The sequence below is a fragment of the Pan troglodytes genome, chromosome 11 (assembly GCF_028858775.2).
Source record: "Pan troglodytes isolate AG18354 chromosome 11, NHGRI_mPanTro3-v2.0_pri, whole genome shotgun sequence".
Taxonomy (NCBI): Eukaryota; Metazoa; Chordata; class Mammalia; order Primates; family Hominidae; genus Pan; species Pan troglodytes.
Window position 1 is genome coordinate 96,344,567 of NC_072409.2, and position 15,647 is coordinate 96,360,213.

The window sequence follows — 15,647 nt, forward strand, 5'->3', positions numbered from 1 at the left end:
GAAACATGATGGAAGTGACTGTGGTTTTTTAATTTCTCTTTTTAAAAAGAGAAATGCTCAAAAGTATCTTCCTACTATTAAATTTAGTTCTCTGAGCTTGATTTTAAAAAACATGTCATGGCCAGGCATGGTGGCTCACACCTGTAATCAATCCCAGTTTTGGGAGGCCGAGGCAGGTGGATCACTTGAGCTCAGGAGTTTGAGACTAGCCTGGGCAACATCACAAAACACTCTCTACCAAAAATACAAAAAATTAGCAGGGCATGGTGGCGTGCACCTGTGGTTCTAGCTACTTTGGAGTCTGAGGTGGGAGGATCACTTGAGCCCAGGAGGCAGAGGCTGCAATGAGCCATGATCACCCTAGTGCACTCCAGCCTAGGCGACAAAGGAGACCCCATTGAAAGGGAGGGAGGGAGGGAGGGAGGGAGGGAGGGAGGAAGGAAGGAAGGAAGGAAGGAAGGAAGGAAGGAAGGAAGGAAGGAAGGAAGGAAGGGTCATTATAAAAACCAACAGTTTTGTTACAGATTGTTGGAAAAGGAAGTAAGGGAGGGAGGGAGGAAGGTCATTATAAAAATCAGAAGTTTTGTTACAGATTGGCATCGTCATTGTTGTTTAAAGTTGCAGCTATGATTTTAGACCCTCTTTGGAAGATTTCGTAATAAATGTTGGTCAAAAAATGTTAGCTCTGATAGGGATTTCTAAGATTATCCAAGCATATGGTACCTGAATTCATATGATGTCTTTCTTCCTAAAATATTATCCTTAGTAAGCAAACATTTAAGTTCTTAGCAGTGGTGAGGTTTAATACAGGGTTTGGGAACCTCCAAAGAGAAAGTCGCCTTTCTAAATAATTAAGGGGTAACAGTCAGGTCCACCATTTTCAAACTTTAAACATAGGCAAGAATTGCATTTCCCTGGTTTTTCAATCTCCTGGAACATCAGTGAAGTATAATAAGAGGTTCTGCCACCCAAGAAGTATAGGCATTGGTGAAAAGCGGTGTGTGTGTATTTATGTCTGACACCACTAGAACACAAGAGCAATGCTGGGGGAGAGATGCCAAAGCTGAATAGTGAAAGAAATAAGAATATCAAAAGACTTTTCATCAGACTGTTTATTTTTATTTTTTTAGAGTTGGAGTCTTGCACCATCACCCAGGCTGGAGTACAGTGGTGCAGTCATGGCTCACTGCAGCCTCCAACTTCTGGGCTTGAGTGATCCTCCCACCTCAGCTTCACAACTACCTAGGACTACAGGTGCAAACCACCATGCCCAGTTAATTTTTTAAAATCTTTTGTAGAAATAGTTCTTGCTGTGTTTCCCAGGCTGGTCTCAAACTCCTGGCCTCAAGCGATCCTTCTACCCAGAGCTCCAAAAGTGCTGGGACTACAAGTGTGAGCCACCATAATCCAGCCTAGATTGGATTTTTCAAGGCCCGAACAGTATTAGAACTATGACTGCCTTAAAAAAGAAATCCACTAGTGTCAGAGAAAACCTAAGACAAATTATAAAACAAGCAAAAATTAGGAATTTTTTTACTGACCAGGCCTTGGCACATGGGTTCCATTTTCTGAAGGCGATTTTTTTTCTGTCATCTGTACATACATATTTTTTTAGGAAAAACTGGGGTCCAGTTCCTGTATGTGATGACCTGAAAAATATTTACCAACTGCTTAAGATGCACTCAGAGGCCTTTCAACACATTTAAAAGATGAAGTAGATACAGATCAGACTCTAGAGTTTCTGCCTTAATTTCAATATTGACAAAGAATTATATATTCGCTGAGAATCTCGCTATTAAAAATGCCACTTGTCATAGGGCTTTCTGAAGGAGTTTGAAGAATGTCTATTAATTGTTCCCATAAGATACATTAAGGGCTATTAATAAAAAGGAAAAAAATCCATTACCACTCTGGAAAGAAATACTATCATTAGTATTTCTAATAATTTTAATTTTAATCCAGTTGATAAGATGAAATGATTTTTGAATTATTTTTTATGTTTCTCCAGTTAGCTTTTATGTTAGCAAATCACTTATGGATTTTATCAGCAAGATTTACAAAGCCCATGAAAACAACAAGAACCAATTTACTACAGCAATATAGAAAGAAATCAGTCTCGTCCATAAGTTGCACCTCAGAATCGTTGGAGCAAAATGCAAAGTGAGGGAAAACAGTTGCATTTCACCAGACTCTTCAGAAACCATTTTGCAGGATTACAGAATGGTTTCTTGGCCTCTCAGAAAAGTTAGGTCCAGACAGCTTCATCACTCACAGCAAAATATTTTGAAACCTTGATGTCAGTTCAGAGTCTTGTCCAAGAAGATTAAGTTGTTTTCAGGAGGCCATTACTGAGTGAAACCTTCTCATGTTGTGTTTAGGGTGCCAAATTCTTGATTTTTTTCCATCTATATATAAAACAAACCATATGATGGTATTATAAAGGGAGTATACTATTTTCTACCACCAGGCAAGCAATGATTTATCATTTTTAAGAAGTCTGTTTTCGGCCAGGAGCAGTGGCTCACGCCTGTAATCCCAGCACTTTGGGAGGCCGAGGCAGGTGGATCACAAGGTCAGGAGGTCAAGACCATCCTGGATGGGTGAAATCCCATCTCTACTAAAAATACAAAAAATTAGCCAGGTGTGGTGGCACGCACCTGTAGTCCCAGCTCCTCGGGAGGCTGAGGCAGGAAAATCCCTTGAACCCAGGAGGCGGAGGTTGCAGTGAGCCGAGATCACACCACTGCATTGCAGCCTGGGCAACAGAGCAAGACTCCATCTCAAAAAATAAAAAAAAAAGTCTGTTTTCCACTTAACTGTTAGCTCTATTGGTTTAGGATGTTCACACAGAAGGCAAGACAAATGTTTCAGATGGCATTGCCTTCCAAAAAGAAACACGTAAACTTACCTCTTTTTCACTTATCTTATGGATAAGAGATAAGTGATAGGAAAGTAGAGGATAAGAACAGAGTAGAGAGAATTAGTTGGTTAAAAAATACAAATACAGGCCAGGTGTGGTGGCTCACGCCTGTAATCCCAGCACTTTGGGAAGCCAAGGTGGGTGGATCACTTGAGGTCAAGAGTTCAAGACCAGCCTGGCCAACATGGTGAAAACCCACCTCTACTAAAAATACAAAAAAAAAAATTAGCCAGGTGTGGTGGCTGGCACCTGTAATCCCAGCTACTCGGGAGGCTGAGGAAAGAGAATTCCTCAAACCTGGGAGGCGGAGGTTGCAGTGAGCCAAGATCATGCCACTGCACTCCCACCTGGGTGACAGAGTAAGACTCTGTCTCATTATATATAGATATAGATATAGATATACACACACACACACAAATGCAAAGACATTGAGAAATTAAAAGAACAAAGAGATCTTTCTATGGCTCAATAAAGAATGAGTGGAAAAAAGGGACAATTTAAAAATAAACTAAGTGAACACAATGATTTATTTCAAAGCAAAAAGATCTATTCAAAAATGAGACCTTTGAAAAATATAAACATCCTTATGGGCATTGTGTTAGCCTACTGGGGCTGCCAGAAAAAAAATACCAGAGACTTGGTGGCTTAAACAACAGTTTATTTTGCCACAGATCTAGGGGTTGGAAGTCCAAGATCAAGGTTCTGGCAGATTCAGTCTCTGGTAAGGGCTTCCGTTTTGGTTTGCAGATGGCTGCTGTCTCATTATGTCTTCACGTGGCTTTCCCTTGGTGCATGTGCACCCTGAGGGGAAAGAGGGGAACATAGAGACAGAGAGAGAGCACGAGCCTTCTGGTATATCTTATGATCCTATTGGATCAGGGCCCCACCCTTATTACCTCATTTAACCTTAATCACTTCATTAGAGGCCTCATCTCTGAATACAGAGGAGTGTAGAGAGTAGAGTTTGGGCATATGAATTGTGGGGCGGGGGGTGGCTCATAAACTTTCAGTCTATAACAGTCAGTAGGGACTGACATCAGAGTTGAGTAACTGAACTTTTCTGAATACAGCTCTCTGGTTTCTATCATATGGTCTAACAGTTTTTCTTCTTCCAGACTCTCCCTGTTTTCACACCTTTTCAAAGAAGAAAAGCAAATGATGCTTTATCCTCAGCCTTAGAGCCCTTAGGAAAGCCATCCCTGAACTCGGGGTTTGCTTTGGAAGTGACTCACAGCACACCTTGTTTGGCAAGTCCTAAACTACAGTTTCAGGGTCCCAAAAGTTCATTTTCCATATGTCACTTAGAGATTGTGAGGTCAGGTGTTTGGGTCGGTGAGACCAAAATGATCCACAACCCAGTAGTGAATAATTTTATGGGTCAGTCTCCCATATTTCAATTTCAAGTATAATGTTCTATTTTTGTAGTCCATTGACATAAGGAAGGCCATTAGTATGCTGATCCCACTAATTAGGCAATATGTTTAGGAAACAATGGAGGTGAGAATAACTTACTATTTCTGAGCCAGCCACTGTTTTGGGTGGGAGTTTATAGGTATTTCCTTTGTGAAATGTGTAGTGTGATTTAAACTTACAAAATGGAGAGTGTTCTATGGAATGTTTCTGGGGAGGCACCTTTCATTTGGCAAATAGTTGTTGATTTCAGAGCATTTCCCTGTTTCAAAGTGTGACTATGCATTTTTGGTAATTTTACCTTCAAGAGTTCCAACTCTACCATTGTTTTCAGCTCTACACAAAACACAGAATTAAGATGTCACAATATTATGAGTCTTGCCACCTGCTTAGAAGCTTTGTTTCTGATAGAAAGTCTACTTAAAGCTTGCCTACTGGAATAAAATCGTATTTTCTCCTTAGTGCTGTGAAATTTTCCCTTTCATCTTATTTACAAAGGCTTTCTATTTATTCATACTGCCTGAGAGAATAAGAAATTATTGTATTGATATCACTGAAGTCAATGAATGCTTGATAAATATTGGATAAGTGGATAGATGGAGGTACAAAATTTTTGCATTTTCCACCTTCAAATCAAATAATTATAGAATCGTATTGCTGGAAATGTTATAATTCACCTAGTCAAGCTTTTTTTCTCCTACATGTCTTTGAAGAAATTATTTTTCTAAATATTTACTTTAAATAAGTAACATTTGTTTGAATGTTTGAGTGTTCACTATGTGCCAAATACTCTTGTAAGTGCCTTCCTGGATTATCCTAGTTAATTTTATAACAACCATGTTGTAAAAGAAGGGATATTTAAGACAGCCTTGGGCTTGACTTCCTATTTAGTAGAAAACCATATGAAAAGTGGGTCTTTGTCTCTCGATCCCTTCTCCAACCATCCCTGCAATTAGGTAAGACACTCTCAAGATGTCTTCTCCTAGGAGCCTCCCACACACTCACTATATAGGCACACACCTTTTTACCAGTTTCCAAGGAAACCTAATTGGAAAAATAAAACATGCCACCTTTGTCAGAGAGAGTATTTTCAATGCTCCAATAATGAAAGAGGAGGGAGGTAGGAAGAGAAGCAGATAGTTCCTTGTTTAAAGATGATGCTGTTTTTGTTGTGCATATTCTTCTCATGGGGCTCTGTTGGCCTTTGAACACTGAATGTTGAAGTCTGAAAATTATCTCCTATTTCAGTTCTTGCTAAAGTTAGCCCCAGGAAAGTTTATTGTTATGAAGGGCTTAATCCATCTTCTGCAGTGTCCCCCAGATATCCATTTTAGAAGTAGCCAGACCAAGATTATCCACAGTTATGGGAATCAGGGGTGACATCAGCAATGAAGTGCACATAAAATCACAAGCCCTCACTTTGGCCATAGTGCACTTGGTTGCCACCTCCTCCCTACATCAGACTGAGCTAAATCTCTATACCTTTTTCTTGGGTAGAGATGCTAAAAGACAAGTCTTTCTTCCTAACTTATATTTGAGGTCCTGATGTTCATTGGTGACTTAGCACCTGCACTTCATTTTTAAATTTGCACCTAGGAACTTGGAGATGTTACTCAGTGAGCTAAAGGAGAGAAGAGGGCATCTCAGTGGCCCCTACTCTCCACACACCCCCAGGTCTGCCCTTCATTTCACTTTCAATGCTGCCATGGATGTTATATGACTCTGAGAAAAGGAAAAGAATACAACATTCAGATGTTTCTTATCAGCTTTTTAAAGAAATGTAAGGCCTGGAACAGTAGCTCACACCCATAATCCCAGCACTTTGGGAGGCCAAGGCAGGAGGATCACTTGAGTCAGCCTGGGCAACTAAGTGAAATCTTGTCTCTACAAAAAATAAACAAAAATTAGCCATGGTGGTGCATACGTGTAGTTTCAGCTACTTGGGAGGCTAAAGTGGGAGGATTGCTTGAGCCCAGGGAGATGGAGGCTACAGTGAGCTGAGATCATGCCACTGCACTCTAGCACTCTAGTCTAGGTGACAGAGTGAGACCCTGTCTCAAAAAAAAAAAAAAAAAAAAAAAAAAGAAAGAAAGAAAGAAATGTGAGCCATTTAGACCATTAGAAATTAGTTTCAGGCTCAAGAAAATATATATTAAAAAAAAAGTCAATTAAATGTTTCATTACTGGGGTCTGACCCACAGACCCAGGCTGCACGATGGATGAATAACATACTCAGACACCAATATTCAGTGAAAGAGCAGCTAGGGGGCTGGGCCACTCAGAGCTGTGGCAGCTGCATGCCTTGACTAGCTGGCCCTGCCAGCATTTATTCAGCACAGATTTAATGACAAAGGCTTTGAGTCAACACCACTACAGGGTAATTACACATGGATGATTAAAGGTCACGTTTCTGGAGACATGAGTAAACAAGCTATTCAGATAAACTCCCTTGTATTATTTTGTACCTACTTCTCGCCCTCTGCCCCAGGATAAGAACCACCGCCTTCGGCTCATTCTTCCCCAAAGCTTTGTAAAACACCCACAGGCCTTCCAAGAAGGTTTGCTTCTCTTTCCTGTAATTTCCTCTTACAATTGTTCCCACCACCCTGACTGAACTCCTACACTTCATGTTTGCTATACCTAGCTTTTATTTTAATGGGTTTAATTTATTACAAAACAAAGCTGAGAATCCTGGTATAACTGGATGTAAAGCCCATTCATATCTATTTTTAGAACTGAGGAAATGGGGGAGTGTGGAATAGGGGAAGATCCTTAAGCTGGGACTTAGGGGTTACTCAGGGTTGGCCTGGCACTGTCACTTTTGTTCAGCAGGTCACTCCATCTCAGGTTCCCTACCCATCAAATGAGGGGGCTGGTCTCAAGGACAGGACCTTTCCTACTCTGAAATTCTGGAGCTCCTTTTCTTGGGGCCTAAAGCTGCTAAATGACTGCAGACATCTATGATTGCAGCTTGTCTGTTGTGATCTATTATTGTCCATATGATTGAGTAAGAAGTTCTTGTACAGGAAGGTAACCCACATTAAAACATCCCAGGAGACAAATGAGCTCTGCCTTGCAATAACATAGTGTTTAAGGTCTGGTGGGGCCTAGAAGGCAGTGAGAGGCACTAGTGTTTTTAAAGTCAATGAATTATGTTTTTATGTAAAATACGTAAGTGCTGACATTCTATTTTGACCCAGCATCATGCCACACTGAACGGGCTTCCCAATGATAAGAGGTGGCACTCCTAAGTGTTGAAGTGAGCCGGGAGAGAGATGTAAGAGCTTCACTCCCAGCCTGAATCAAGCCTCAACTGGGATTTAGGCAAACCTGGGTGATCCTCCGAGATTGCTCCTTGTGAACTGGTGATGAGATGTTATTTCCAGTCAATAAAACTGAACTTGAATTAGGCCTATTTTCAGATGCCTCCTGGGTTTTCACTTTAATTCTCTGATAGGAGAGATTGTGTTAAAGTGGGCTCACCTTCACTCTGGAATCTTGCTCGGTGCCCTTCACAGACAAAAAATAAGAAACTGGGTTGCCTCCAAGAAATATTTTTCTGGCTTCTGAGGCAACCTCTGAACTGGTGAATCCAACTCAGGCCTCTCCACCGAAGACCTGATGTTTATTTGGGGGCAAACTTCTATACCACATTCAAATGGAAAAAGTGTAAGATGTACATGCAAAGAAGCTAAATGGATTATCATGATGCTATGAGCATCTGGAGCAGCTACTGCTGTACCTCCCATTTACCAGATAAAAATAAAGGCAAGCTGATTTTACCCTTCCAGTAGATGCTGACTGACCCGTGAAACTCCTCTTCTGTGCTGTGTAAGAGTTCTGACGGCCGAGCCTCCAGATTTCAACGTTCGGTGTTGATAAGAGTCCTAGAAGGCAGTTATCAATTTGTTACCAGTTGTCACTTAGAATAACATTTATATTCTCTTTCTCGAGTCTTTTTTTTCCCCAAGATGGAGTCTGTGTTGCCAGGCTAGAGTGCAGTGGCAAGATCTCAGTTCACTGCAACCTCTGCCTCCCGGGTTCAAGTGATTCTCCTGCCTCAGCCTCCTGAGTAGCTGGGATTACAGGCACCTGTCATCACACCTAGCTAATTTTTGTATTTTTAGTAGTGATGGGGTTTCACCATGTTGGCCAAGCTGGTCTCAAACTCCTGACCTCAAGTGATCCACCCGCCTTGGCCTCCCAAAGTGCTGGGATTACAGGTGTGAGCCACCAAGCCCAGCTCTCAAGTCTTTTCAACCTGATAAAGTTACACTAAAATTTCTATTACACCACTAAAGAATGTTACTTTTATTATTTATGCCTGCCTCACCTTTTTTCACAAGATTCGAGACTACTTACAAAAATACATCTGAGGAAAAAGGATAAAATGAATGGTTTTGAGAAAATACAGCCCAGGATGAGAAATGACAGTAGTAAGACCGCAACATGGTGAGCACAGATCCACCACTGTCATTGTTGGGTACAGGTTACAAATTTGGCTCTGAACTCCCCAGTGAACAAAACAAAGAAAGAATCTTATCGATTACATGACTCATAGTATTTCTAAGATTTTTCAGTTTCTCAGAAGAGGTCTGACTTTTCTTAGTGCTGAGATTTGAGAGCTGTTTCTCCCTTGAGTCCTCATAAAGAGAACACTAGATCAGTTAGGATAAACTTGCACTGTAAAGAACTAAAAACCCAAAATAACAATGGCTTGAATAAGATAAATTTTTTTTAAGAGTGCTCTTTTGATTATCCCTGTGAGAAAGAACATATTGTGATGTGAAGTGGGTCCATGACTTGGGCAGAATTTCCTATAAACAGCAAGAAAACCAGTGTTAAGTCCTGCATTTTGACACTTAGTCTAGTGTTAACATGTGGCCCCCTGACCTGCATTAATAAGATATCTTATAGAGAGACCAGATTCCTGCTTCCTATGTAATTCATAGAGCGATCCCAGGCTGCTCAGCAAATGAAGTCACAGCATGTGGGTGCCTTTGTCCCGGAAGCATTGCAATCAGTCATCAGTTTCTGATTATCTCTCAAGTCAGTATAGGCAGTCCAGGGCACGAATGGCCCTTGATGGGTGTCAGAAACTCAGAGCCTCATATATTGTTCCTCCACCCCATGGCCCAAGATTATCTTCTGCTGTGGTCAAAATGTCCCCTCCAGCCAGCAAGAAAGAGGAAGGAAGGAGGAAGGGTACATCCGCACCCTTTAAAGATAGATCCAGGAAGTTGTATGAAGGACACTTCCAATACATCCTTTGGCCAGAACTTGATCACATTGCCACACCTTGCCGAGAAGGCTGAAAACCAGAGTCTTTATTCCAAGCCTAGGTAAAAGCAAGCTTTCTATTTGTTAAAGCATAAAGGCAGTACTGTCATCCCTTGCTATCCGTGGGGGACTGGTTCCAAGATCCCCAAGGATACCAAATTCCATGGATGCTCAAGTCCCTGATATAAAATGGGGTAGAATTTGCATGTAACAAATATATATCTTCCCATATCCTTTAAATCATCTCTAGATTGCTTAGAATGCCTAATGCAATGTAAATGCTATGTAAATAGTTGTTACACTGTATTGCTTTTTATTTGTATCACTTTTTGTTGAAAGCTACTTTACCACAGTTCTGGACGCTAGAAGTCCAAGCAGCAGGTGTTTGGCAGGGCTAGTTTCCTCAGAGGCCTCTCTCCTTTGCTTGCCGCTGCTGCCTTCTTGCTGTGTCCCCATCTTCATGTGGCCTTTCTTCTGTGCAAAGGAACCCCTAGTGTCTCTCTAGGTGTCCTAATCTTCTCCTATAAGGACACCAGGTAGATTTGATTAGGACCCACACTAGTGGCCTTGTTTTAACTTAATTACCTCTTTGAAGATCCTATCTCCAAATAAGTCACATTCTGAGGCACTGGTGGGGGTTGCAGCTTCAACATATGAATTTGGGTGGGGGAGAAGGAAGGGGCATGATTGGGGGGAACACAATTCAGTCCATAATAGGCAGAATAGATACGGGAAGACAAGCAGTAGTCTCTTGCGACGTTAACCTGCCAGCAGCCCTGTAACTGGATAAATACTGCAGTAATTCTTTGGAATCTTCTGTTCTGTCTCACCTTTTAAATCCAAGACTCCTCGAAAGCAGGAGTCCTAGAATTAAATGCAGTGCTTTGCACCTGTAGGTGCTTAGTGACTGCTTGCAGGTATTGGTGGTAACTGCCCAAGGAATCACAGCCTGAGCAGACACTGGAACTCAGGATTCCTGATTCTCTACCACCTACTCTGCCCAGCATGCTGCACTGACTCTTTTAAGTTCTGACAACCAACACACCACCACCCACCATGTGGGAACTTAAAGTCATATGTTTTTGTGTCAGATTTTTCATATCAAAGATTACAAGGCCCTAAAGCTTTACACAATTCTAAGGCTTCTACAGGGACCCCAGCAGATATCTAACTATTTTAAGCCCTCATATCAAAAGCCATTTGAATCCTTTCTGGACCATTTTGCTTTGTTTTGTTTTCTATGGACACTCTGCAGAAATTTTAGGAGGTAAGGGTGAGTTGTCACAAGGTGAAAGCCAGCATACCACAACTCTAGGAAAAGTTGGAAAATCACTGCCCTAACCTCAGTGGCCTCTCCCCTGGAGCATCCAGTTTGAACAAAGACAAAATAAGCCTCAGACTTGGAACAGTATTTTTTTTCTTCCACTTCTCTAACCAGCTTGCAAACTGCCTCCCATTGAGCCAGAGTGAGACTTTACTCGGCAAAGATAATTTCACCTAATGTATGCCAACAGCCTTGCTCCTGGGGTACCTCTCAAAGCCACCCCAGGATTCTAGGTTCCTCTACTTCCCTGTAGCAGGACTTGGCCCCCAGGAGGCTGTGAAGTTTCCATGGAGAGCCCTGTTGGCACAGCCTGAGACATAGTCTCTTCTCCTAGTCCATTTCTGCCCTAGCAACAGCTACCTCCAATGCAGCTTTGGAAGCTGTTCAATATAGTTAATTGTTTGCATTGGACAGTAGTGTGTTTAGAGCTTATACATCTAAACAGACAATTATTATTTTCTGCTATTTGCTAGTGGCAATGCCTGCCTGGTGACTTTGGCAGATGGAGAAAGGAGCTAATCCGTAGGTTATAAGCAGAAGGGTTATTGATGAAATGTCACCATCTGTTGGTGTCATTAAAATGATATGACTCATAAAGAGTTGCTTTTGTGTTTTATCAGAAAAAGGTTAGCTTGAAGTCGAGAGAAAAGTTGCTAGATTGTGGATGGTAGTGATGAACAGAGCTAGGGGGAGGCATCAATCCCAGAATGGGGAGGAGCCTTAATGAACTCATCAGCTTGATGGGTCTTCAGGGAAGCTGACTGACCCGCTGCTAGAAAAAAAAATCATGTCTCATGTGAGATGGGGTATTTATTAAGAATGACGCAATACCCCAAGGCTCCCATGCCTATTTCTGGGGCATCTGCCAGGAGGTAAGGGGAAAGTCATTCATTTGGGTTAAACAAGAAGGATCGTATCTGGGAGGGAACAGACAGGAAAATATACCTGTCTCCTTAATCCACATTGGCCCCATGACACAAAGATTATTCACGTAGCTAGCTGACACCTTGGGAGGCTGGTGAGCCCAATAGGGAATGATATTCTCTACACCTGCTATATCCACAAGGAAGAGACGGAGGTAGCATAGAAGAGGGACCAGAGCCAGCACACCAAGCTTCCACCAAAGATGGGAGCCCTCAGGATGGAAGAAAGAAAGCAATGGATGGAATAATATGTGAATTGCATAGAAAGAAATAGGGAGTGTGAGGTGTATATTTAAAAAGGATCCAGGGGACCAAAATAAACTATGCCAACTTCCTGATGCTGCCTTATTATTATACCTAATCCCTTTAATTGCACCATATTTGCTGTTTACAAATTCTTTTACCCACTGCCAAGGACATATACCCAAAGCAGAAGAACCTGTTGTTACTAACCCTTTTCAATATGGCTTCACATCCCTTTTTTAAATTATTATCTCAAATTGTTAACTCCTAGAGAGAGTTGAAGAGATTGTATAAACCACTATGCGTACTTTCTGCAGTACCTCAGGTTTGCCAGATAAATAAACAAGACATAGCATTGCTGCGAGCCCGGCCTCTCACCCAGCCCTGACCTCTCCTTAAGGCCAGCTGACCTGAGCCTGCCCCTCATGCCACCTCTGTAGGGACACAGGTGCCGGAGGGGGGGCGCTGTTACTGTTTGAAAAGTGTGTGGTGCTGGAAGCAAGAGCCCCAGGGGTAGGATCTTTCTAAAGTTATTTATATGGTCTCAAAAGGAAGCATCAGTGGAAAAGTTCCTGTTGATATTTTTAGATCTGATGCGTGGTCCACTGCTGCACTTTCATTTTCAAACAAGCAGGGAAGGGAGTGATTGATGATGTCTACAGTGCTGTTTTGGAAGTATTGAGGGCTCAGCTGACAGGCTAATGGTCACCCCCTGCTGGGCCCAGACCCTCCCTCCATCTCTTCTAGCCCTGACTTCAGAAGCTACTGATTTCAGTGGCTGACAAATAAAACGCTGGCCATTGGCTGCCAAAGTCAGAGACTCTGAAGTTTGTTCCCTGGCTCCGACACCCTGTGCAGGTTCACTGTCTTGCTTGACTTCTATTTTCTGTTTCTGAGGAATGAGACATATGTTTGCATAAGTTGTCTTTGGCTGCAAGTACAATGGTTTAGAATTTAGCTGTGGTTAAGCAGGTGACCAACTCACAACCTGAGAAGGGTGTGGGGGTGACAGGGAGAAATGAAGAGAGGTCGGTCAATGGGTACAAACTTACAGTTAGATAGAAGAAATCAGTTCTAATGTTCCTTAGGAGACTAGGGTGACCATAGCTAGCAACAACACGCTATATATTCCAAAGCTAGAAGAGAGGGCTTGGAATGTTAACACACATAGAAATGATAAACACTCAAGGTGATGGAGGCCCCAAATACCCTGACTTGATCATTACACACTCAATGCATGTAAAAAGTACATGTACCCCATAAATACGTAAAATATCAATGAAAGAAAAAAACTCACAACTACACAAAAATCGATGCACTTAGCTATTCCAAGGCCAGTGGGAAGTTAATCTCTCTTAGTAGTATTACTGAATTGTTTCTGTGGTTACTTTCATTTGCCTGATGAAAATCAATGTTCCAAAAAAAAGAGAAAAAGAAATTTTTTTTTATCAGTGCTCTCCTTCCCAAGGAGCCTGAAGCTTGTGACTCTGTCTTCAAGGAAAAGGAAAGATGGGGAGATGGTGGTCATCAAGTCTTTTCCTCCACAGATATAGTTTGTTATAAGAAGCTCGTGAATTGTAGTTGTAGCCCACTGCAGTTGAATAATCAGTTGATGAACATGAGAAACTGAAGAGCGTTCAAGGAGAGAAAAGAAAATTCTTATGTGCTCATGGCTGGACAATGTATTATTTGTTCCTAGGACTCAGACTGTGACAAATGAGGTTTATCTTACAAACCTCAAAATCACACATATGAAGCTACTGGAACGAGTCCAGAAAACTGATAAGACATGGAGCTTCCCCTTTGTTCTGTGCTCCTGCTGTTGTGCCTGTGTACATTTAATTTTTTTGTTTGTTTAATTTTACCTCTTTTTCTACCACAGACCGCTGATGAGGAGGAGGACCAGCCTCTCAGCCTTGCCTGGCCTTCTGAAACCCGCAAGCAAGTCACATTTCTGATTGTTTTGCCCATAGTGTTTCCTCTCTGGATTACCTTACCTGACGTTCGCAAACCTGTAAGTAAAGCATTTTTAAAATAGTTCCCTTGTAAAACGTATGGTACATAACAGGGTGCATAGTCTGCTTCAGTTTGTGTTAAAAGGAAAAAGGAAGTACACTTGTATCAAAATCTCACATATACCCCATAAATAGGTACAACTATTACGTAACAAAAAAATTTTTAAGTTTAAGGAAAAAGAGAAAGTGACATTAAGAATATACAAATTTCTCTGAGCAGACACACAATCACACTGATTGTTCTGGTTATCAAATCTGCATAACAAACTACCCCAAAACTTAGTGGTGTGAAACAACCATCATTTTAGTCTTTTCTTGGATCCTGTCGATCAGGAATTTGAATAGGGCACATTGTGGATGGCTTGTCTCTGCTCCATTATGTCTGTGGCCTGAAGTAGGAAGACTTGAAGGGTTATGTGTATCTCCATCTTGGGGCTACCATCATCTGGAGGCTTCTTTGCCATTTCTGGCACCTGGGCAGAAATGATTCAAAGGCTAGGCTCAGCTGGAACTGTCTACTAGAATGCCTAAACATGGCCTCTTCATGTGACTTGGGCTTCCTCACAGCATGGTGGCCTCAGGATAGTGAAATGTTTTACATAAGAGGTCAGTCAGGACTCCAAGAGTGAATGTTGCAGTGACAGAAGGCAGAAACTGCATGGTCTGTGATGATTCAGTCCCAGAAGTTACATAGATTCACTTCTGCTATGCCCTATTGACCAAAGCAGTCGTAAGTGTGTCTTGATTAAAGGGGGAGGAAACAAAAAGTTTACCTAGAATACGTCAGTGTCATATAGCATATCACTCTCCTGTTGGGAAGAGTGTCAAAGAATTTGCAACCATGTTTTAAAACCACCACAGCGTTTGTCTCTGAGAAGGTAAGAAGGGCAACTGAAGGTCTGAAGCAGGAAGGTTACTCATTTTCTTGAAAATTCTTGTGACTATCATTACTTTAATCGACTATGTTTACTATCATTACTTTAATCGATTTTATTATCTACCATTATCACATACTGGGTGCTCCGAACGCAACAACATCAGCAAAGTACAACCTGAGTATAGACCAAATCAAGAGAATACACCCACCCACTGTTGTTGAAGTGAGTTCTTGGGCCATTGCCCCAGAGGTGAAAGAACTAATGAGAGAGGAGGAGAAACAGCTCTACTTCTTAGTATAGTATCACACACACAAACTCATTCAACAAAACTGTATACCTAATATGCATCAGATTCTGCACTAAATGTTCCTCGTGAGAGTCTCATTTCTGTTTGGAACAGCACACGGTATACTCGGAAATACAGTCCATCCCAGGGCTGGCCCTTGAGGGGAGCAATGAGAGAAGCCCCAGTGGCTACCCTGGCCATGCTGCAGGGGCTGACTCTCAAAGGGGGACTGCACAGGGAGGAGAGCATTGTGGACAGCTCCATTTTCTTGTTATGTGCATCAGCCAGGGCAGTCGTCATAACCAACTGCCTTGATTGATTCCTGTTGGTTTGCCGCAGTTGCCAATCAGGAGACTTTGATCTTGTCT

General features: G+C 41.9%; 1 protein-coding gene across 4 annotated transcripts in view; it reads left to right on the top strand.

Moving 5' to 3' along the window:
* Positions 1-15,647, top strand: part of SLC24A2 (solute carrier family 24 member 2) — a 276,593-nt gene that overhangs the window by 225,932 nt on the left and 35,014 nt on the right. For all 4 annotated transcript variants that reach the window (XM_016960672.4, XM_054658741.2, XM_009456372.4 and 1 more), the window contains one exon: positions 13,983-14,114. In XM_016960672.4, the coding sequence (XP_016816161.1) occupies positions 13,983-14,114 (132 nt within the window). The remainder of the gene's footprint in view (positions 1-13,982; positions 14,115-15,647) is intronic.